This window comes from Carettochelys insculpta, chromosome 4 (assembly GCF_033958435.1).
Source record: "Carettochelys insculpta isolate YL-2023 chromosome 4, ASM3395843v1, whole genome shotgun sequence".
NCBI classification, from domain to species: domain Eukaryota; kingdom Metazoa; phylum Chordata; order Testudines; family Carettochelyidae; genus Carettochelys; species Carettochelys insculpta.
In genome coordinates, this window is record NC_134140.1 from 13,180,531 (window position 1) to 13,203,156 (window position 22,626).

The 22,626-nt window shown below is 45.3% G+C and overlaps 1 gene segment (V, D, J or C); it reads left to right on the forward strand.

Annotated features, from left to right (window-relative positions):
* Positions 1 to 3,239: 3,239 nt before the first annotated feature.
* LOC142012326 (immunoglobulin kappa chain variable 6-17-like) lies at positions 3,240 to 14,004 on the forward strand. The segment is given in 6 exon segments: positions 3,240 to 3,288; positions 3,738 to 4,040; positions 5,375 to 5,405; positions 6,447 to 6,472; positions 10,405 to 10,699; positions 13,974 to 14,004. Coding segments are annotated over 6 exon segments (735 nt in total).
* Positions 14,005 to 22,626: the final 8,622 nt, after the last annotated feature.

Sequence of the window (22,626 nt, forward strand, 5' to 3'; positions counted from 1 at the left end):
TGAGTGACTCTGGCCCTCCCCACACTCCCACAATCAGTGGAGTCAAAACAGATCACACTAGAATTCTTGGCTGTCAGCATTACCACAATCCCACTGCTTTCTGCAGCCACTTTCTGTCATTGCTTACACATTTGTTCAATCACAAATGGCAAACCTCAATTTTCTGTTGCTGTTGAATACAGAATATTCCACATTATCCTGAAAAACCCAGCCCAGTCTCCCGAGCTCCATGTGTATTGTAAACTGCAGGAAGAGTTATATAAATACCCAAAATCCCTGGAGACATGATACTCAGTCTGTACAGGCCACTCCCATTTTCTTATGTTTCTTAAAAGCCTCCCTCTGCTTCAGTGACCCCTTCTGTAACTCCCTAGCCCAGAATGTAAAGCACCCATGGGGCTTAATTCAAGCCCATCTCTAACCCTTGTGTTGTGAATAGAGGGCAAAAAAGATATGCCCTCCTTGCTTGCTGTTTTTGGTTCTCTGTGCCTTAAATATTGAGTCTGTTCTGGTCTGGCTATGGTCTGAAGAAGTGGGTCTGTCCCACGAAAGCTCACCTAATAAACTATTTTGCTAGTCTTTAAAGTGCTACTTGACTGCTTTTTGTTTTGATAGTGTGTAGACTAGCACGGTTCCCTTTCTGTTACTATTCAAGGATAAGAGATGTTAAGCAAAGCTGTATGATGGTGCATCTTGCAGGATGAAGACCATGAAGGGCATAGTTTGGTGGTATGGAAGGGTATCGTTTGATCAGGAAGAACAGGCAACGAAAAAGGGAGGAAGTGTGGACTCAGGTTGAGATGGACACAGGAGACAGACTTATTGACACACTCTGGGTTAGGTTAAAAGGGGTAAAAAGCAGGTGTGATGTCATGGTTCAGGTCTACTCCAGACCACCTAACCAGGAAGAAAAGGTGGTTGAGACTTTTTTAAAATCATTAACAAAAATGATCAAGAGCACAGAATTTGGCAGTGTTGGAGGACTTCACCTATACATATTTATGCTGGTACGTGCCAGTGCTGAGTACTGGCACCTCGGCAGCCCCAGCCGCAGGTTTGGCCAGCGGGGAGGGCTGGGACACAGGCTTCCCAGATCTATACCCATATCTATATCTATCAATAGAAAAAAAGAGTGCTTTGTCCTTCCATGAGGGCAGGGGACTGGACTTGATGACATCTGGCAATCCCTTCCAGGCCAAGTCTTCTGTGATCATATACACTGCTAAGTGCACAGAGACACAGGGGATTGAACTACTAATTGGGAGCTACATGCAGATTGCCAGCCTGGATTTCTGAGGAAGTTGAATTGGGGTCTGGAGGAGTGAGGGAGAAGGATAACAGAGGGCAATGGACAGCTAGACAGAGATGAGGATGATAGCACTGGAGGGCTTTTATGAGATGATATTTTCCCCACTGTGAGTAGGACATAGGAAGGTTACAGAAAGCTTCTGTTTTATTACAATATTTATTCGGTTTAAATAGAAGTTTATAAACATGCCTTGTAGATTAGTATCTTTGTTCTTTGTCAGTTTAGGATCGTCCCATGTTCATTTCGTAAGTCTGCCAAAAATTGAAGCTGCCTTCCCAATTCTGATGTTCAGTTCTTCCTCCATGGTTAGGTTTCAGGTGACAGTAGATCCAAGGCAACAGAATTGTTGAACCAGATGTAATGGTCTATTATCTAGAATGACATTGGGACACTGACGTATACCTTGAGTGAATACAACAGTTTTCTTCATGCTCACAGGCAAAAAAACTTGCAGACTCTGGAAAGAGAATCCATTCGTGACTGTAGTGTGCCTTCATTATGAGCGATGACAGCTGCATCATCTGCAAAGAGAAGATCCTTAATGAGGACTTTCTTGACCTTAGCTTTGGTCTTGAGTCTTGCCAGGTTGTAGAGAGAGCCATTAAATCTTGTGTTGAGACATACATTGCTGCTTGAGTTTTGAAATGCGCGTTTTAGTAGAACTAAGAAGAATATGCCTAAGAGGAAGGGGCAAGAACACACCTTTGTTTGACTCCACTGTTCATTGCAAATGGTTCTGATGTAAATCCATCATAAAACTGAACAACTTCCATCTTCGTTGCCTCTACAGAATTATGAATATCAACTGGCAAGATAGAGTTTCAAATGCAGATGCCCTGTCAAGATCCGGAAAACCCAGCCTCACAGCAATCCTCAACAGTAGAGTAGTACATTGGCTAGGTCGTGTGAGAAGAATGGGTGATGAATGTCTTCCCAAAGAAATCCTCTTTGGTGAACTATCATGTGGGTTGAGAACAAGAGGAAGAACAAAGCTGTGATTCAAGGATACGTGCAAAATCGCCATGAAAAAATTCAAAATCAGTCCAAAATCCCGGGAATCTACATCATCACATAAAAATACCTGGTGACGTTTGCTATGACAGGGCACATCATCCTTTGATAGTATATGTGCAAGCCACGAAAAACAACTTTGTCGTAAAAGGAAAAACTCTGACTCAAGAATTCAGAAATAGACTGACATGCGGTTATTGCATTCAACCATGCAAATCCAATATTACACTGATAAGGCACAAGAGAAGCTGCAGACTCAAACACTGCCCATAGATTCTCGCTGCCATTAACCACCATCTCTCAAGATGAAAAAGGGCCATATGAATACAAGTTTACCAGTTTTTCAAATCCAGAAGTTGGAGACCCTGAAGAAATCTGCAGGGCCCTAGAAACAGGAGGACGAAAGCAACCAGGATCACCCAAAATTCACAGTAAGTGTCCTGACAGGAAGTTCAGAGAGATGAAAGGGCTGCGCTGGAAAACCCTGAGAAGTATGTTGAACAGAATGTGTGTCCTAGAAGGAACAGATCATGCTCAGCCCACAAGCAATCCCACAAACATCAGTAGAAGGTCTTGCAAAATACAACACTCCACAAAGGAAGCTTCTAAGATGCTGACTGAGTTACCAGTGATAAGGACACACAGACTGAGTACTGCATTACAACATACATTAACAACAAGGGCCACCTGTCTGTGTACAACACTCAATTCCATCACCAGAAACTGCGTTTTGAGAGTGAGGGTTATAAAAGGCCGTCTCTTTGCACTGGGCAACAGAGAATAGACATTTACACAGAGCAGCTGCTTTGCATATTTCCACCTGAGGGACATCTCCCCATTAACCAGGGCAGGTATAAAATGTTACGCCTTCGGTTTTATACTGTAAAGTCTCAGTGTCCATCAGACTAGAGGGACAAAAATGATTTCACTGACTCGCCTCCTCTGGCTCCTAGTGCTCTGGATTCAGGGTAAGAACAAGGTGGTTGGAAGTTGGAGAGGAGGGAGGGCTCAGTGGTTCCAGCATTGGCCTTGTACACCCAGGGTCGTGCTCAAGCCTTGAGGGGGCCATTTAGTGATCTGGGGCAAAGGAAAAATACCTGTCTGGGATGATGATTGGTTGCCTGCCCTCCCGGCAGGGCCTGAGTTGATGATCTCTCAATGTCCCTTCCAGGTCTATGAGATAGGGATATCTCCATATACTATTTTTATATTAGACGTAGAATCTCTCACCAAGACTTAATGATCATAGATTTCATCATCAAACTTACATTAACTCTCCATCTTGTGATCTCCCTGGGAGATAGCTCTCCAACAGACACAAAAAAATAATGTAACTAGATGGTTTAAATGAAAATAGTTGCAGATTTATTTTATTATTTCATGTGATTTTTTTTGTAATATTTTTCCTCTCCTAAAGATGCGAGTGGGCAGATTGTGCTGACTCAGACTCCAGAATCCCTGGCAGCGTCTCCAGGAGACAGAGTCACCATCAGCTGCAAAGCCAGTTCCACTGTTAGCAGCAGCTACATGGCCTGGTACCAACAGAAATCAGGACAAGTTCCTAAGCGCCTCATTTACAGCACTTCCACCCGTCCTTCTGGGATCCCAGACCAGTTCAGCAGCACTGGGTCTGGTACGGACTTCACTTTTACCATCAGCGGGGTAGAAGCTGATGATGCTGGAGATTACTATTGTCAACAAGCTCAAAACTCGCCTCACAGTGATACTCAGCAATACAAAAACCTGTGTTCAGCATCTGCTCCTCTCTGTAACTGTCATTTCCTATCAACCAAAAAGCACCATTGCCACTGCCGCTGTTTCAGAGCCATGGACTGTCTCTCAGTGTCAGGGCGCCCACCTCATTATCCACTCTTTCTGTTCATATCTGCAGCTGTCCCACACTGCAATAACCCAGACTGGAATTTGTGCCGGGTGCTTGTTATAAGACTCAGCAGCTTCCTTTTAACTACAGAAGAATGTGTGCTCTTACAGGCTGCCTCCCATTACCCACTGACTTTACAATACAGGCCTAACATTTCAGATGACAAATGGCTACCACTGTATGAAGCATTCAGAACTTACCCGTGTAAGCAGAACCAGCAATGTCGTCTCCCTCCCCATACAGGCCCGAAAGAAGTTAGACCCCTTGGCACAACATGATGAAGGCAAGTCCTTAAGGCTGTTCACAGATGGAACAGAGAAAAGGACTGTTTACATGACACGTACTGAGCCACTTGTGTTCCAATAACCAACAAATTTTGACCACTTCTCAGGTCCTTGCTTCACATGCACATCACTTGTGTAATACCTCTAGAGGAAAAACAACGCAGCATCTGGCAGCTAACAAATGGCTCACGGACTGCACACAGAACCTTGAAGGGCCACTTGAGGCTGCCCAGCACTTTGCTAGTTACTTAATCCTGGCAGCATGGCACAATGCCAGTACCAGGGACCAGGCCGCTGTTCTCTGCAGGGGTTACACTTTGCAGACAGTCACTCCTGGACTTCTTCAGCAGCTTCCATAGGCTTATGTCTTATGCATCTTCACCAACAGCAACAGGGAAAACTAGAGGCTGTGGTTAGCCACAGATCCTACCACACTTCTCTTGCCTTTTGTTGGGCTTTATCCTAAATGACTCAAACACTCTGGCACACACCGATTCTCCACAGAGCTGGGAACATTTCATTATCTGCTCATGCTGAGTTTCATTCTCTCTCACACTGAGATAATATTTGATACAGTCTAAGCACTGACAGCATCATTTCCATGGGTCATAACATCCTCATCATCCAACCAGCATCATGTGAGGCATACAAGTTGAAGCTCCCTGGTCTGGCACGGTCAGGACCTGATGGGTCCTGAACAAGAGAATTTGCTGGACCAATGGAGGTCCTCTGCCACTGGTCCTAAAGCCCTGGCCCAGCACCCTCGGGGGCTGCTATGGCCCCATGCTCCCAATTTTCATGCATCAATCCTCCAAGCCAGCTGAAGTGTACATCCAACACTACTGCATATTTCATTCCCCAAAGTGGTCCTGCAAAATCAATATGCAGGGAACTTATGGCCATTCCCAGGTGTGTCATTGTGCAGGGTTAGGCGTGTGCTCTACCTCTTGGAATCCTGAACATTCCTTAGCAATCTTCTCCATTCATTGTACAGTGCCTGGCCACCTTACAGAACTTCTGACAAATGCCTTCATTTATACCACCTTGGGGTAACCTATGTGGAGGTCTTTTAAGACACTTCTGTACAGTTTGCTAAGTATAACAGAAATTCTTCACATGACACATCCTGGACGTATGGCAAGCTCAGCTTCGTACGATGAAATGGGGCCCAGGGCAGGGCTAAAATTAGAACTTCAACCCTTCGAAGTGGCCTCTTGAACTTGAGCTAGTGTGGGAGTCCACTGGCTTCCTGGTTAATCATATTACACGTAACTGGGGAGGACAGTCTGGAACAAGCTGACAAAGTCAAGAGATTCTGTTTCTATTACAGAGATTGAACCTCGCTAGTCTGGCACCCTTGGGACCTGACTGGCTGCGATTGAGAGAATTTGTGGAACCACAGGAGGTCAATATTGTCTAGCAGGATTACCAACATTTCCATTTCTTCGTGAACTCTTAGAAGACATTTGGGAGTAAACTAAACAACACCACAGAAGACTAGGAGCCAGGAGAGGTGGTTGTTAATCTTTATGGGACCATGAGAAACTCGTCCACTCCCATGGTAAATTATCATCTCGATAACTAAAATCAAGCCGGATTACGAATGTTGCCAGACAAGAGAGTGCTGGACTACAGAGGTTCAACCTGTTCAGGTTGTCCTTCAGCAAACAAGAAAAGGCAGCAGAGCACACCTAAATGGGCATGCACATTTGTTCTTTTGAATTCAATGCCAGAGATATAAGCAGCTAAAAAAGATCTCATGACTGCCTATGTACTGCAGCTGTCTCAGAACTCCGTTCCTTGGATGAAGAATTGCTCCTAGGAGTTGTAGAGATAACTGCCAACAAGCACACTTGAACATGGGACCTCTGGAGCTTAGTGCAGTTGTCACTACAGCATGAGCCAAAGGCCAACTGGCTCTCAGTTTTGGCTATAGAGAACATATTCTCTCTCAGTGAAGTGGTCTAGGTGCCACTAGATGGGACAGTTAACCACACAGAGGTGTATGGGTTACACAGTCGGTAACGAGTGAATTCTTCTTATATTGTTATTTGTTAATTTCTTCACAACCCGTACCAGACTTAAAGCTTCCTTGTCTATTCAGGTGTAGTTACAACCTGCCATCTTGTAAGCACACTGTCTGATGCGACCAATTGTGGGCTTCCAGGAAAATCTGAGACACTCATGGAACCGTATCCACTTTTCACTAGTCTACAATTAACAGTTCAGTGTGCCCTTGGGAGATGAGGTTGCAAGGAGTGGCCATCCAGAGGAGACTTTGTTGGCATGGTCCCAGTGGCTCAGTGCTGTGGGGAAAAGGCAGACAAACCTAGAGCCAGGACAGAAGCATTGTACCCATACCTCCTGTGCATGCCCCAGGCTGTGTGCGCGCTAACTCAGAAGTTGCTCGTACAACAGGTCCAGGCAAAAGAATACATAACCCCAGAGGACCCAGGTCATCAGCCAGAGGGAATGAACCTACAATCCTGTGGGGTTAAAGCAATGTGCTCTACTGCATGAGCTAAAAGCCAGCTGCCTGTGAGCCAAAGCTGCAAAACAGAGACTTCACTCTCCCTTGTCAGTGGTCTCTGTCTCTCAGCAGTTAACAAATAGATTGGCAGAGATACTCAGGCCCCATGTCTCCCCTTCCCAATTCCCACTGTCAGTCCACCATCTATAACCAGCACAACCCTCACACAAACTCCCTCAATGGTCTCAGCTGTTGTTACAAATAATGGTATTTTTGAGCAAAATCTTAAATTGCTAAGATCTCATTAGGCCTTAAAGGCCTTCAGCTCTCACTTCTCTGCTCACAGCTATTCCAGGTGACTAGGTGTGAACTGCCCAGAACCCAAATGACCTGCACAGGAATGGGCTACAGAATCCAGGCCACATAAGGGGCCGAGTTACATGTACTAGTGCCTCACTGAGATGCTCATGTTTTAGCATTTCCAGGAGGTTGGATTCAGAACTTTAAGAACATAAGAACATAAGAACATAAGAATGGCCATACTGGGTCAGACCAAAGGTCCATCAAGCCCAGCATCCCATCTGCCGACGGTGGCCAATGCCAGGTGCCCCAGAGAAGGAGAACAGAAGACAATGATCAAGTGATTTATCTCCTGCCATCCATCTCCTGCCCTTGTTATGAAGGCTAGGGCACCATACTTTATCCCTGGCTAATAGCCATTTATGGACCTAACCTGCAAAAATTTATCAAGCTCTTTTTTAAACCCTAATAGAGTCCTGGCCTTCACAGCCTCCTCGGGCAAGGAGTTCCACAGGTTGACTGTGCGCTGTGTGAAGAAAAATTTCCTTTTATTAGTTTTGAACCTACTACCCATCAATTTCATTTGGTGTCCCCTAGTTCTTGTATTATGGGAAAAGGTAAATAATTTTTCTATATTCACTTTCTCCACACCATTTATGATTTTATATACCTCTATCATATCGCCCCTCAATCGCCTTTTTTCCAAACCGAAAAGTCCCAGTCTCTCTAGCCTCTCCCCATATGGGACCCTTTCCAAGCCCCTAATCATCTTAGTCGCCCTTTTCTGAACCTTTTCTAATGCCAATATATCTTTTTTGAGGTGAGGAGACCACATCTGCACGCAGTACTCGAGATGTGGGCGTACCATAGTTTTATATAGGGGAAGTATGATATCTTTTGTCTTATTATCGATCCCTTTTTTAATAATTCCTAACATCCTATTTGCCTTACTAACTGCCGCTGCACACTGCGTGGATGTCTTCAGAGAACTATCCACTATAACTCCAAGATCCCTTTCCTGATCTGTCGTAGCTAAATTTGACCCCATCATGTAGTACGTGTAATTTGGGTTATTTTTTCCAATGTGCATTACCTTACACTTACCCACATTAAATTTCATTTGCCATTTTGCTGCCCAATCACTCAGTTTGCTGAGATCTTTTTGTAGTTCTTCACAATCCCTTTTGCTTTTGACTGTCCTGAACAACTTGGTGTCATCTGCAAACTTTGCCACCTCACTGCTTACCTCATTTTCTAGATCGTTGATGAACAAGTTGAACAGGATCGGTCCCAGGACTGACCCCTGGGGAACACCACTAGTTACCCCCCTCCATTGTGAAAATTTACCATTTATTCCAACCCTTTGTTTTCTGTCTTTTAACCAATTCCCGATCCATGAAAGGATCTTTCCTCCTATCCCATGACCACCTAATTTACATAAAAGCCTTTGGTGTGGGACCGTGTCAAAGGCTTTCTGGAAATCTAGGTATATTATGTCCACTGGGTGCCCCTTGTCCGCATGTTTATTAACCCCTTCAAAGAATTCTAATAGATTAGACAGACACGACTTCCCTCTGCAGAAACCATGCTGACTTGTGCCCAACAATTCGTGCTCTTCTATGTGCCTTGCAATTTTACTCTTTACTAGTGTTTCTACTAATTTGCCTGGTACTGATGTTAAACTTATCGGTCTATAATTGCCAGGATCTCCTCTACAGCCTTTTTTAAATATTGGTGTTATATTGGCCGTCTTCCAGTCGTTTGGTACCAAAGTGGATTTAAAGGATAGGTTACAAACCACTGTTAATAACTCCGCAATTTCACATTTGAGTTCTTTCAGAACCCTTGGGTGAATACCGTCTGGTCCTGGAGACTTGTTACTATTCAGCTTATCAATTAATTCCAAAACCTCCTCTAATGTCACTTCAATCTGAGTGAGTTCCTCAGATTTGTTGCCTAAAAAGGCTGGCTCAGATTTAGGAACCTCTGTAACATCTTCAGCCGTGAAGACTGAAGCAAAGAAATCATTTAATCGCTCCGCAATGGCACTGTCTTCCTTGATCGCTCCTTTTATATCTTTATCATCCAAGGGCCCCACTGCTTTTTTAGCAGGCTTCCTGCTTCTAATGTATTTAAAAAACATTTTACTATTGTTTTTTGAATTTTTGGCTAGCTGTTCCTCAAACTCTTTTTTGGCTTTTCTTACTACATTATGACACTTAATTTGGGAGTGTTTATGTTCCTTTCTATTTTCCTCACTAGGATTTGACTTCCACTTTTTAAAAGCTGCCCTTTTCTCTCTCACTGCCTTTTTAACATGGCTGTTTAGCCATGGTGGTTCTTTGAACTTTGGTTCAGTCCTTTAGAGAGAGAAGGGCCAGTTGGGACACTCACCTCCAAATGCACAGCCAAATTATTCCACAGTCTGGAGCTGATTGAACCTGGGATTTTGCTTTACACCCAAGTCTAATCCAAATGCTCAGCTGAACAGTACAAGCAGTGACAGTGAAACTTATTTATGAAGTAAGATAGTACTGTTCAGAACCTTACTCTAACTTAATGTTCACACGGAAAATAATTATAAAAGCCCCAGCTGACATGTGAACAACACTTGTTTTCATATGTGCAAAGCTGCATTCTCAGACCAGAGGCTGTGCACTGTCCTCTCTCTACACCTTCTGTGTCTGGCCACAGGGAAAACCCATTTACACAGAGCAGCTACTTTGCATATTTCTGCCTGAATGACATTTCTGTGCCATGCAGGGCAGATATAAAAGTTTTACATTTTAGAATTTTATGCTTTAGATTCTCAGTGACTCTCAGAATAGAGGGACAAGGATGGTTTCTCAGACTCATCTGATCTGGTTCCTACTGCTGTGGATTCAGGGTAAGAACACCACCAGGGAAACTATGGGATTAATACGCTGATCTCTCACCAAGATTTCATTTTTATAGCTCTTTATCTTTCATTCAGAACCTTATTCTAATATGAGACCACAAGGGGACATTTCCAGTAGATGTACAGTTAAATGTAATCAACTGGTTCAACTGAAAATCAGTCAATACCTATTTGCAGACTTTCTTTTCTGAAAAGAATTTAATTTGATTTTCCTTATTTATATTGTAATGCATTTTTTCTCTCTGCCAGGTTCCCATGGGCAGATTGTGGTGACTCAGACTCCAGAATCCCTGGCAGTGTCTCCAGGAGACAGAGTCACCATCAACTGCAAAACCAGTTCCAGTGTTAGCAGCTACATGGCCTGGTACCAACAGAAACCAGGACAAGCTCCTAAGCTCCTCATCTATGCTGCTTCCAGCCGTCCCTCCGGGATCCCAGACCGGTTCAGCGGCAGTGGATCGGGCACTGATTTCACTTTCACAATCAGCAGGGTTGAGGCAGATGATGCTGGAAATTATTATTGTCAGCAAGGCTATAGCTCACCTCTCACAGTGATACACACCCATGCAAAAACTTTTGTTCCATTTTGGTCACTCGATATAACAGCTGTTTCCTGCCCACTCCAGGGCAGTGGAGCATGGGTCAGAGTTTGGGCACCTTTTGAGAAACCGCAAACCACAGTTTAATTCCATCTGCTCATTTCACCAGCTCCCAGCCTGACAAAAATTACGTGCTGATGTATTACAGTAAAATCAGCAGCTTCCCTTTGGCCACTCAAGTGTATGTACTCCTTCAAACAGACTCTCCTTACAAGACAAGCCACATACCAGCAGACAAACTGTGGCACTGTTAAAAACATCCAAATGCTACGTGCATGAGCAGAAAGAGCAGACTGGCTGCTTCCATCCTTTGCAGCCCATACACAGAATAAGGCCACATACAGGCCCACCAAGTGGAGAGAATATCAAAGGGGGCTTTTACCCCCCAGGGCCTCACGATTCAAAGCTGGATCCCTGGGCCCTTTAAATCACTGTCAGAGCACCAACCAGCATGTTCCATGTGGCTGCGAGGCTTCCTTTACTTTCTCCATACCAGTTATGATTTTATAGACCTCAATTGTATCCCGCTATAGTCATCTCTTTTCTAAGCTGAAAAGTTCAAATCTTATGCATCTCTCTATATATACAAATCATTCCCTACTCCTAAGCATTCTGTTGACCTTATCTGAACCTTTTACCAATTCCAGTATATATTTTGAGAGGGGGTGACCACATCTGCAGCTGGTATTCAAGATGTGGGCATAACATATTTTCTCTCTATGCCTTTCTTAACAACTCCCAACATCTTGCTCACTTTTTTGACTGCTGGGGCATAGTGAGTGGATGCTTTCAGAAAACTATCCATATTGACTCCAAGATCTCTTTCTTGAGCTGCAACAGCTAATTTGGAACCCCTCATTTTATGTGTATGCTTGGGATTACGTTTTCCAATGTGCATTACTTGGCATTTGTCAACACTCAATTTCATCTGCCCTTCCACTGCCCAGTCACTCAGTTCTCAGAGATCCTTTTGTAACTCTTCACAGTCTCCTTGGCAATTCACTATCTTGAGTAGTTTTGTATCACGTGCAAATTTTGCCACCTGACTCTTTCCCCATCTTCCCAGATAATTTCAGGCTATAATGACTAAGACTGATTCTAATACAGACCACTGGGGAACACCACTATTTGCCTCTCTGCATTATGAAAAGCGAGGTTTTTTTCTCCTGTGCCTTGCTTCCTATCTTGTAACCGGTTATCAGTCCATGAGAGCACCTTCCTTATCCCAAGACCACTTATTTTGCCTATGAACTTCATGTGAGAAACATTGCAAAGGCTTTCTAAAATCTAAGTACACTCTATCCACTTGATACCATTTGTCCACCTGCTTATTGAGCCCCTGAGAGAATTCTGGTATAATGATGAGGTGATTTCCCTTTACAAAAATCATAGAATCATAGTATCATAGGATTGGAAGAGACCTCAGGAGGTCATCAAGTCCAACCCTCTCTCAAAGCAGGACCAATCCCAACAAAATTAACCCAGTCATGGCTTTGTCAAGATGGGATTTAAAAACTTCTAGAGATGGAGATTCCACTACCTCATTAGGTAACCTATTCCAGTGCTTCACTACCCTCCTAGTGAAATAGTTATTCCTAATAACCAGCCTAGACCTCTCCCACTGCAACTTGAGACCATTGCACCTTGTTCTGCCATCTGTCTCTACTAAGCACAGCCTCTCTCCATCCTCTTCGTAATCGCCCTTCAGGTAGTTGAAGGCTGCTGTCAAAGCCCCGCTCACTCATCTTTTCTATAGACTAAATAAGGCTGAATCCCTCAGCCTCTCCTTGTAATTCATGTGCTCAAACCCCTTAATCATTGTTGTTGCATCTCCTGTACTCTTACCAATGCATACACATCCCTTTTTAATGGGGGCCCAGAGTTGAACACAATATTCCAGATGTGGCCCCATCCTTTTTCTTCAAGCTGCCTTTGAAATTGCCTGACACACCCTAAGAAAGACAGAGAACATTACTGGGGACCCAGGTCAGGAAAAGATCATATCTGCGCTGAATTTCACCTGAAATAAAGACAGCTAATTAGGGTAAGAACTCACAAGAATAGAATTAGCTCTGTTTTCTCTCTTTCATTTGATTTGGCAACTCCTTTTGGTCTGCTTGTTCTTATTTATAACCACTGTTTTGCTGAAAAAAAATGCTTATGTTTATAATCAAGCCCAATGTAAATTTTTACTACCGAGGAGACCTACCACTGTACACTTCTCCATTTCATTGATTAAGGAGGCCTATCTAATGAGTCCTATCAGTGCAAATCTTTTCCACAAGGAGGGATAAATTTATCTGGAGTTTGGATCCCTTCTGGAGGGTGATTTCCTGGGTGCTGTGCCCTAGAACACAGAGAGGTAGTTAAACAGTGTCGGCATTGTCCTGCAAGGGGTGTGGTAACTCCAACTTTGTGTCTCAGCTGGGGAAAACAAAAGGATCTGGCTCAGCAGGACAGGGTGGTAGGAAGCCCCAGGGAGCAAGAAAGTGGGTGGCAGGCGCATGACCAGCCTGCCAGGGAACATCCGATGAGGTATTTTCTGACTACACCCCATCGCAAGTGGGCAAATTCTGTAATAAGTTCGTTTTGCTCCTGTTTAGCTGAATCCACTTTGAAACTGGATTACGAAACAGACTTAGGCAACAGAAGCCCAGATAACTTTCTAGCTGAGGCCACCTCTTATTCCACACAGGGAGTTATTCAAGAATAACTCATTGTTCTCTAAATTCACACCACATCCAAATGATCTTTGAAGGGTAGACAGGTCTTGAGAAAACAAAGAACTTCCAGTAACCCACCCTGGTCACAACTACCTGCATATCCGGCTGATATTTCCCATCTCCCCCACCTGCCCTGTTTATCATCACTTCTCTGAAGGAAGCATCAATGAACAGTATCCCCTGGAATGTAATAGTCTTTGTGTAGACCTAAGAATGAAGTCTCCTGGTGCCCGAGACCACATTTTGTTTATAAGAATCAACATTTATCAGGGCTTATCCAAGAAAACGTTCCTTTGAAGGCTGTTTCATTGTTTAGGCATTTAGACCCATGGGCCAATTCAGCCTTAACAGATTATAATAGCTGCTCTGATGGCTGTCTCCCCCATGTGGCTCAGGATGTTCAGACATTGTCAAACCAGCTGTGACCAATGTGATTTGACCTCCTGTATTATGCAGGCCCCAGCACTTCCCTGAATTAATCTCTGTTTGAACTACACCACCTCTTTGGAAGAAACAGCCAAATTTGATTTAAATGGAATAAACTAAGGCATAGAAAAATGGGCAGGATTGAAAAACCAGTGAAACTTTCTACAGTCTTTACTCATGTTGGGTAGAACCTTACCTGTGAGGAATCATGTAGTATGGACCATGAGCAAGGGTGTCAGAATCACTCTCCAGAGTGGAAATGGAGAAGGTATAAGGTGCTCAAGTCACAGACTAGTGCTCTGAGAACTCAGTTAATTTCCAGATGGATTATAAGTTACTACTACAATTGTTCTCATTGTATGTTCACATCTCCCATTCCAATCAACAGGAGCTGCAGTCTCAGCTTGAGGGCTGTCCATGGCCTCTTCTCTGCGCTCTCTGCTCCAAGGAACGTTCTCAGAACCCATTTATATAGAGTATGTTTACCATATTTCCACCAGAGTGGCACTTCCATGTTCTACGTGGTTCGTACAAACATTTCATTTCCAAGACTTTCACCTTCTGAGCTTAGAATCAGTCAGCCCAGAAACCCTGAGGTGATCTTTCAAAGTCATCTTCTCTGGATCCTAGTCCTCTGGATTCATTCTAAGAACAACGGGACACACTGCAGTGGGATAACTGTAGAATATACAATACGCTGCATTCAATTAAGCCGTTTAAATGGAAATGAAAAATTACACATATGCAAAAATAATCCTTGGATTTATTTGGAGGGGAGAGGCTAAGCTCAAGAGAGAGATTCATTAATTTACACATAGAGATGACTCAGCTGGTGTAAGTCAGTGAAGTTAACTGAGCTATGCTGATTTACTCCGGTCGCAGATCAGTCCCAGGTAGACGTGCTATTAAACTGTGCTCTTCTGCAAAACTGCACATTACATTGCAATTCTAGCACCTCCTTAATGAGTTTGCAAAATTAATATATTTTTAATTAACAAAATTAATTTCAGTTCTACAAATGAATGAGCCAATCACTAAACAAAACTCCAGACCAGCCCCAATGTTAAAATAAACTCAAAACTAACCTTTAAAAAATACTTATTTCAATCCTTTACTGTATTGAAATGATGGAGAGAAGTTTATATAGCAAGACTGTCTCACGAGCAAGTGTCTAAAAGCATTCCAGCATATCCTTACATATCCTTGTTAAACAAAAATCTCTGCTAGCCTGCACCCTCCAAAATGAAACCAATCCCAGCAGCAGAGAACTTGGCCCTCCACGTTCAATGTATTAATGTGAACCTGTTTCTACTAGTTCTACAGAACATTTGCATCGCAGCCACAAGATGGCAACACTTACCCACGCTGCTCTGGAATTTCACTAAAACAGCTTATAAAGAAAGCCAATGAGATCACCACAGGTGGAAGAAATGCAGATAATCGGTTCTACTGCATTGACCCTCGTCACTTCTACTCTTGGTTATGGTCACATCCCCTCCTGTCCTGGATCCACCCACCATCCATGTCCCAGTCCAAGGGGCTTTACTCTGGGCCAAGGCAACCAGAAATCCTCATAAAAACTGGGACTTTCCCAATATTTAGTTGTTTACCCCGTGTCCTGACCGATGTACAGTCAGACACCTTTGTCTGGATATTAGAGGCTGGAGTACACTGGTCAGTGCTTACCTGGGGTCCCAGCAGGGCTTGCATGGGGTGGTTCCAGGGAAGCTGCCAGCAGCAGGGCCCTTGGCCTCCAGGCGAAGGAGTGGCCAGGGCTTATCTGCCTCATGTGCCTAACTAGAGCAGTGGCTCTGCCACAGCTAATGGGAACAGCAACGACAGGTTTTATGGACACGGACAGTGTACAGACCCCTTGGCCACCCTGACCCTGGAGCTCTGCATGCTGCTCACACCTGCAAAGAAGTCCTGCCCCCACAGCTCCTGGACAATGCCATCTGGAGCTGCTGCAACAAGGAGACCCCCTTGGCTGATGCTGGTCTAGGAACCAGAGGGACCTTTTAAACTCCCATGCAGAAGGCGCCCCAGCAAAGCTCCATTAGGACCTTACCCCCAACCCCAGCAACCCCTTTTTCTCTTAGAGTTAGCGAGCTCTGAATGTGGAGAGTCACTGTTGTTACTGATGGGGAAAACTTAGGCAGAAGCAGGTGAAGGCACTTAAGCAAGCTCCCCTATCAACTCAGTGGCAGAGGTGATTGTCCATTCAATTCGCATACCAGCAGAAAAGCCTTCTGTGAAATAATGTCAACTAAGGCACCACTAACTATTCCACATCCCCGCCCCGCCCCCGTGTTGTGGGGAGATGGCCTCAGAAGTCAGGTCCTCAGGAGACAATGCAAAGGGAAGCACTGGCAGCCCAGTGGGTCAAAGCAGAGGGACAAGTGTCCTGGAGCCAGCATGGAAACCTGGATTCTCCCACACACTGATGACCCTGTCTAACAGTCTATCCCCAGGGATGTGCTGCTTTTTCAACCAGGGATACAAATGGTTTGGAGAGGGCTCTAAAGGAGGATCTTTGCACCTGTCTTCAGAAACATCTCAAATTTTTCAGATCTGTTCAATTCACAGTCCCCAATATGCCTCTTCTCTGCCCAGAGGGAAATTAGAACAACTCAGGATGATTCACCGTGAAAGAAAGATCCTTGTGTTGATCCTTCTGAGGGTCCAAAATACACACACATTAGACAGAGACACTGGTGACCAACATCCACACTGGAGGCTGATTTTCTATATTTAGATCTATGATAGGGAAAGCAACCTGTCATGGACATCACTTGCCAAAGAAAACTCTTCCATTGTTTGGAGCTGTTCATATGTGTGATTTTGGTTCAGGTCTTACTCTAATCTTACACGTGGCAAATACAGAGCAAAGCTCTACCACTCTTAGCCTGAGCTACACTTAATACTTCTCACCAGCACAGCTGTACCAGTGTGGGTGTGTTTTTGAAAAACACAAGTATGTTAGGAGGTTCTAGCAGGCGTGAGGGTGAGTGAGGGAGATCTGGTTGCGACATCTGTCACCCCATTAATCACCAGGGTTGATTCGGCTGATCTGGCTGGCTAGGCAGGTGTCCCCTTCCTCCCTCACTGCTCCATGTGCATCCCTCCCGAAGCTGCGCGCTCGGCCAAAGAGGATGACCTTCCCAGATAGAGGAGTACAAATATGTTACTGTAAGACCCAATGAAAAGGAAATTAAGAAGCCATGGAAGTGTTTTGGCTGTTACAGATAATGTAATCTTGGGCAACTGGTGTACACTGTACTGGCAGATGCACTTTTATGCTAGTAGGAGCTGCATCCACTGCAGGAGTTTCCTGCTGTAGTTCAGCCAGTGTAGCTCTGCCAACAAAACTTTTCTAATGTAGACAAGAAGTTAATTCACTGGAAAAATGAGATTACGTTAATAAGAAATTATACGAGATGTTGTTCTAGGACAAGAGACGTGGAGCAGAGTTGCATGATGGAGTATATTGTGGAACGACTACCAGAACGACCATACACTGCTATATGACATAGGCATAGTGGTGGAAGCTCCATCAGGATCTTTGTGGGATGATTGAATTGGGTCATTGGCTGGCTCCTTAGGAAAGAGAGCACACGATCAGAAGGAACTGGAGACCTGGACTGATCAGGAAGGGAGGCACAGCTGAGCTCTTATAAGATCACGCTTTCCCTCTGGCAGTAGGATGCAGAGGGGTTACAGAAAGCTGCTGCTATGTTCTGTAGTATTCACAGTATTCTGGTTAAATAAAAGCTTAGCAGTTTTTCAGACCCAGGTGCCAGATGCCCTGAAGAGATCTGCAGGCCCTTCCAACACAGTTAGGGCTTGTAATCAAGATCACCTGACATGCACAGACCAGTGGGGGTAAACAGGCTTTACTGGTGATCCAATAACAACAATTTTGAACCACGTATATTTCCTGGAAGAGGAAGATTGTGTCACTCAAACTGAGCAGTATCTCACCCTGCAAGCAGCCCCATGGCTATCAACAGAAACAATAGCACAGTTAGATGCTGCTCAAGACAAGCATCTTAGATCCTGGCTCAAAGTTACCAACAATACTGGTTTGGTAACACTGAGTATTAAAGCCTAATATTGATAACAAGGCCATTGCCAACTCCCTGTGCACAATGCTCCGTTCTCTCAGCAGGAGCTGCATGCTGAGGCAGAGAACCAAACAAAGCCCTTTCTTTGCGCATCTGATGAAGTGAGTCTGTGCTCACGAAAGCTCATGCTCAAAACTTTTCTGTTAGTCTATAAGGCGCCACAGGACCCTTCATTGCTTTCTTTGTACTGGGGCACAGGAAATAGACCCTGACACAGAGCAGCTGCTTTGCATATTTCCACCCTGCCAAGGCTCCTTGCAATAAAGGGCACATATAAAAGTGTTATTCGTTAGCCCTGACACCTGGAATTCTCACCGTCTGTGTGACCAGAGGGAACAAAATGACTTCACAGACACATCTCATCTGTCTCCTAGTGCTCTGGATTCAGGGTAAGAACATCATGGGAGATATGAGATTAAGATAATAATTCTCACCAGTATTTATCATAGATTTCTTCATCATAAAACCTACATTAATTATTTAGCCCATGAGATCCCAGTCAGACAGAATCAAGTGGACATAATGTAACTAGTTTGCATAAATGAAAATTAGACACTAGCCATTTGCAGTTTTGTTTTTATAATAGTTTCATTTGTTTTCTTCTTATGTTTTTTTTCTTTCATCCAGATGCCATGGGGCAAATTGTGCTGACTCAGACTCCAGAGTCCCTGGCAGTGTTTCCAGGAGAAAGCATCACCATCAACTGCAAAGCTAGTTCCAGTGCTAATAACTGGATGGCCTGGTACCAACAGAAAAACAGGCCAAGCACCTAAGTGTCTTATCTATGCAGCTTCTTCCCGTCCCTCTGGGGCTCCAGACCGGTTCAGTGGCAGTGGGTCTGGCACTGAGTTCAGCTTTAAAATCAGCCGGGTTGAAGCTGAGGATGCTGGAGATTATCATTGTCTACAAACTCAGAGCTGGCCTCTCACAGTGATTCAGAGCAATACAACATCCTATCTGACTTCATCACCTTCTGTTCCTCTCCACCAGCTGATACCTACAGAATGTCAAAGCTTCTCTCCAAGTTCTGCTGTGACAAAGTCAGGCCCTCTGGCAGCAACCCTGAGCAGAATAGTCAATGGGCCTTTCCATGCATGCATGAGCCCCTCCCCAACAGACACGGTCCGTCTGACATTGGGTCGATGCTACACTTACGCTGCCTGGTGCTCAGCGAGCTGCTGGCTGCACTGCTGGGCCTTTTTGTCCAGCACAGCCAGGGATTCCACATACCCACCCAGTAGGGTTGCCAACTGTCTGATCGCACAAACCCAAATCCCTCTGTCCCGCCTCTTATCCAAGGCCCTGCCCCCATCACTCCATCCTCCCGCCCTCCACCGCTCACTCACTCCCACCCACCCCCAAGTTTCACCAGGCTGGGCTGGGGAGGTGGTGAGTGCAGACTCTGAGGGAGTTCAGGTGCAGAGGAGGGCAAAGGGTTGGGCTCAGGGGAGGAGTTTGGTTGCAGAAGTGGGTGTGGGCTCTGGGAGGACATTTAGATTTGGGCTCCAGGCTTGGGAACGGGGGTTGGGTGCAAGAAGGGTTTGGCGCTTACCACAGGTGATGCCCCAAGGCAAATGGCCCAGCCCTTGAGCAGCAGCTCCATGCACAGGAGGTGGCGGGGGGGGTGGTCTCCACACACCACTGGCTACCCACAGGCATCACCCTCACATTTCCCATTCACCACAGTTCCTGGACAGCGTGAACTGTGGAGTTGGCACTTGGGGCAGGGGGAGCACATGGAAACACACACACACACACACACACACACACACAGACCTGCGGCACCTGCTTCTGGGAGTGACACCAGCAGTGGCGGCAGCCAGTGGGGGCTGGAGACAGGCTTTTTTAAAATGCCTGGATCCCTGTACCTTTCCCCCTTCGCTCCCACCCTGCAGTGGGCCTGCTCAGGGTGAGGGAGTGTCCATGAGCTTTGGACGCCTCATCCGCTGTAGCCTGTTTCCTCCTCTTCTACAGCTCCCTCACTGCAGGAGAGGAGTCAGTCTACGAATCAGAATTCACAGGCTGATTCTTAACTGACTCAGTGGCTTCCTTTTAAGTACTGAGGAGTATATGCTCTTAACAAGGCTGGATTCAACTTCCTACTAGCATTACAATGACAGATTCATCGAAAAGGAGGGTTGGAAGAGACTTCAGGAAGTCCTCTAACCCAAACCCCTGCTCAAAGCAGGACCGACCCCATCTAAATCATTCCAGCTGGGGCTGTGTCAACATCACACAAAAAACAAACCTCAATATTTCAACTGAAAAAAGGCAACCACTGTATAAAGCATCCAGAAACTACTTACATAAACTGAATAAACAGAGCAGTTGCATCCCTGCTCCAAAGCAGATGGCCCCCTTTCCACCCTATGGTGCATGTTTGTCCTTAAGGCTGCTCGCAGATGGGACAGAGAAGGACTCTCTACCCTTCATTTCCTGAATCACTTCTCCATTCATCTCTCTATCTACAAATTCTGGTCCACATTTCACACACTAATAAATAGCACATAAAAAGTGCTGACCCCTTGCAACCATTGCACACTCACCCATTTTACAGAAGGAGTCACTGAGACAGAAGGGTGCAGTGCCTTGCCCAAGACTATACAGTAAGCTAGTGGCGGAGCTAGAATTGGATCTCTGGCTTCCAAAGCTTGTACATAAGCTTTCCTGTCACATTGCTTAACAATAACAGACCAACCTGCAAGGCAGAGTTAAGAGTGTAATTTAAAATCTGCTTTGTAAATAGAGATAAATATTTACCAGCCCGGGACCAAACTCAGCCATTGCTGATTTCACTAAGAAGGAAAAAGCCCTTAATGTTAATTTTACTTTAATTGCATAAAAATCACTCTCACCGGAAGATTGGTATTTTGAGGGGTGTTGCGAATGCTTACTCAGGGTCACATACTGCCGTCAGGAAGTGAGCGACACCAGCAATGAAGTCTATGGGAATTTTTTCAGGACTAATGAGAGGCAACTTTAGAGGAATGAACCTGGATGAGTTCACTATCAAAAGCTTGCGAGGCCAATTTTCCACTTCCCCACTCAGGGCTGAATTAACACAGGGGCTTCAGGGGCTGCAGCCCAGTGCCTTGGGCCAAAGCAGGGTGGGGGGATACGTGCCCATGGATGGACGCAGCCTGCTGTTTCTTTTCACCCAGCCTGCAACAAGCCTCCATGCAGTGGGCTGGCATTGCTCTCTGAACCTGGGCACCCACCAGCATGCCCCTGTAGGAATCTCTGCACACTACTCCACGCTCAGCACTGGCTCTGCAACTCCCATTGGCCAGGACCACTGGCCACAGCTGGCACCTGCAAGCATGGGCAGTGTGCACTTTGCAAAGTAGCCTGGCTCCTCCGCCTAAGGGTTGGACCTGCCCAACACCTTGGGGAGTAGAGGAGCATGGAGCCAGGGCAGGCAGGGATCCTGTCATTTCCTTGCTGTGCCACCAATCAGGAGCCCCCAGACGTAAGGGCTTTGTTAATGGAGCACACATGCTGCCCCCCTTTTACCACCCCAACCCACTACCCCAGCCCAGAGCCCCTTCCTGCACACAAACCCCCTCACAGGCCCTGCAATCCAATCTCCCGGCCCAGTTCTGACCCTCACCCAAATTCCTCCACAGAGCTTGCACCCTGAACCTCCAGATGCATCTCATCCTCATGGTCCATCCCTGGGCTCTGGGATGGGACCACCTTCCCCCGATGAAACTGTACCTCCTCCCACAACCCAAGCCCCTGTCCACCCCTGAGACCCCTCCAGCACTCCAAACCCCCAAGCCTCCCCCAGAAAGTACCATAGCCCTGGGGGCCCACAGGAGAGTTAACGTGGCCCCCATAACTCACTAGACACCCTTGGATGCAACAATACTCTCTCTGCATCAGGTTATCCATCTTCTAAAATAAAGATCTCTCTTATTTACAATTTATGCTCCTCTAGACAGGGACACAATCACCAGTCAGTCACTGGACAGAGGTGGATAACAGCAAACTTCATTTTCACAAACACCATGCATCTGAACTCACCCTTTAAAGAGAGGAGAAAACAGCTTATTAAGTCAAAGTAAATATTATTGGCATTGATGATTTCCTCAAAGAGGTTAAATACTTGACTGAAGAGGAGGGGAGACTTGAAGGTGGATGGGAATTTTCTGACAAAACAATTTTTTTGTTGGGAAATATCAACTCAGCAGAACCTAAACTTTTCGTTCTGTAGGCGTAGATGAGGATGAGCAGCAACAACACCAACTGGGGTAACTGGGATTTACCTCTACTAACTGAGGATTCTCTCCCCCTGAAGACCCTCACCTCCCAGTACTGTTTCAAGGTCACAGTGGATCACACCATTTTGTGTCAGAGTTGTGAGATCTCCAGGGTAACAGTGATATTAACCACAGTTCCAGGAATAGCTCCATGCTTAGAACATCTATTCCCCTTAATCCCAACAAACGGCACTTTAACACAGAGACACTCGCACCCAGGAGTGACTCGTTCAACTTGCCTACATCAGCCATGGCCCTTTCACTTCCTTTTTTGTGCCTGTTTATGGACCAAATGTGAATTTTCATCTCTGAAACCTATTTGCATATTTCACACCCA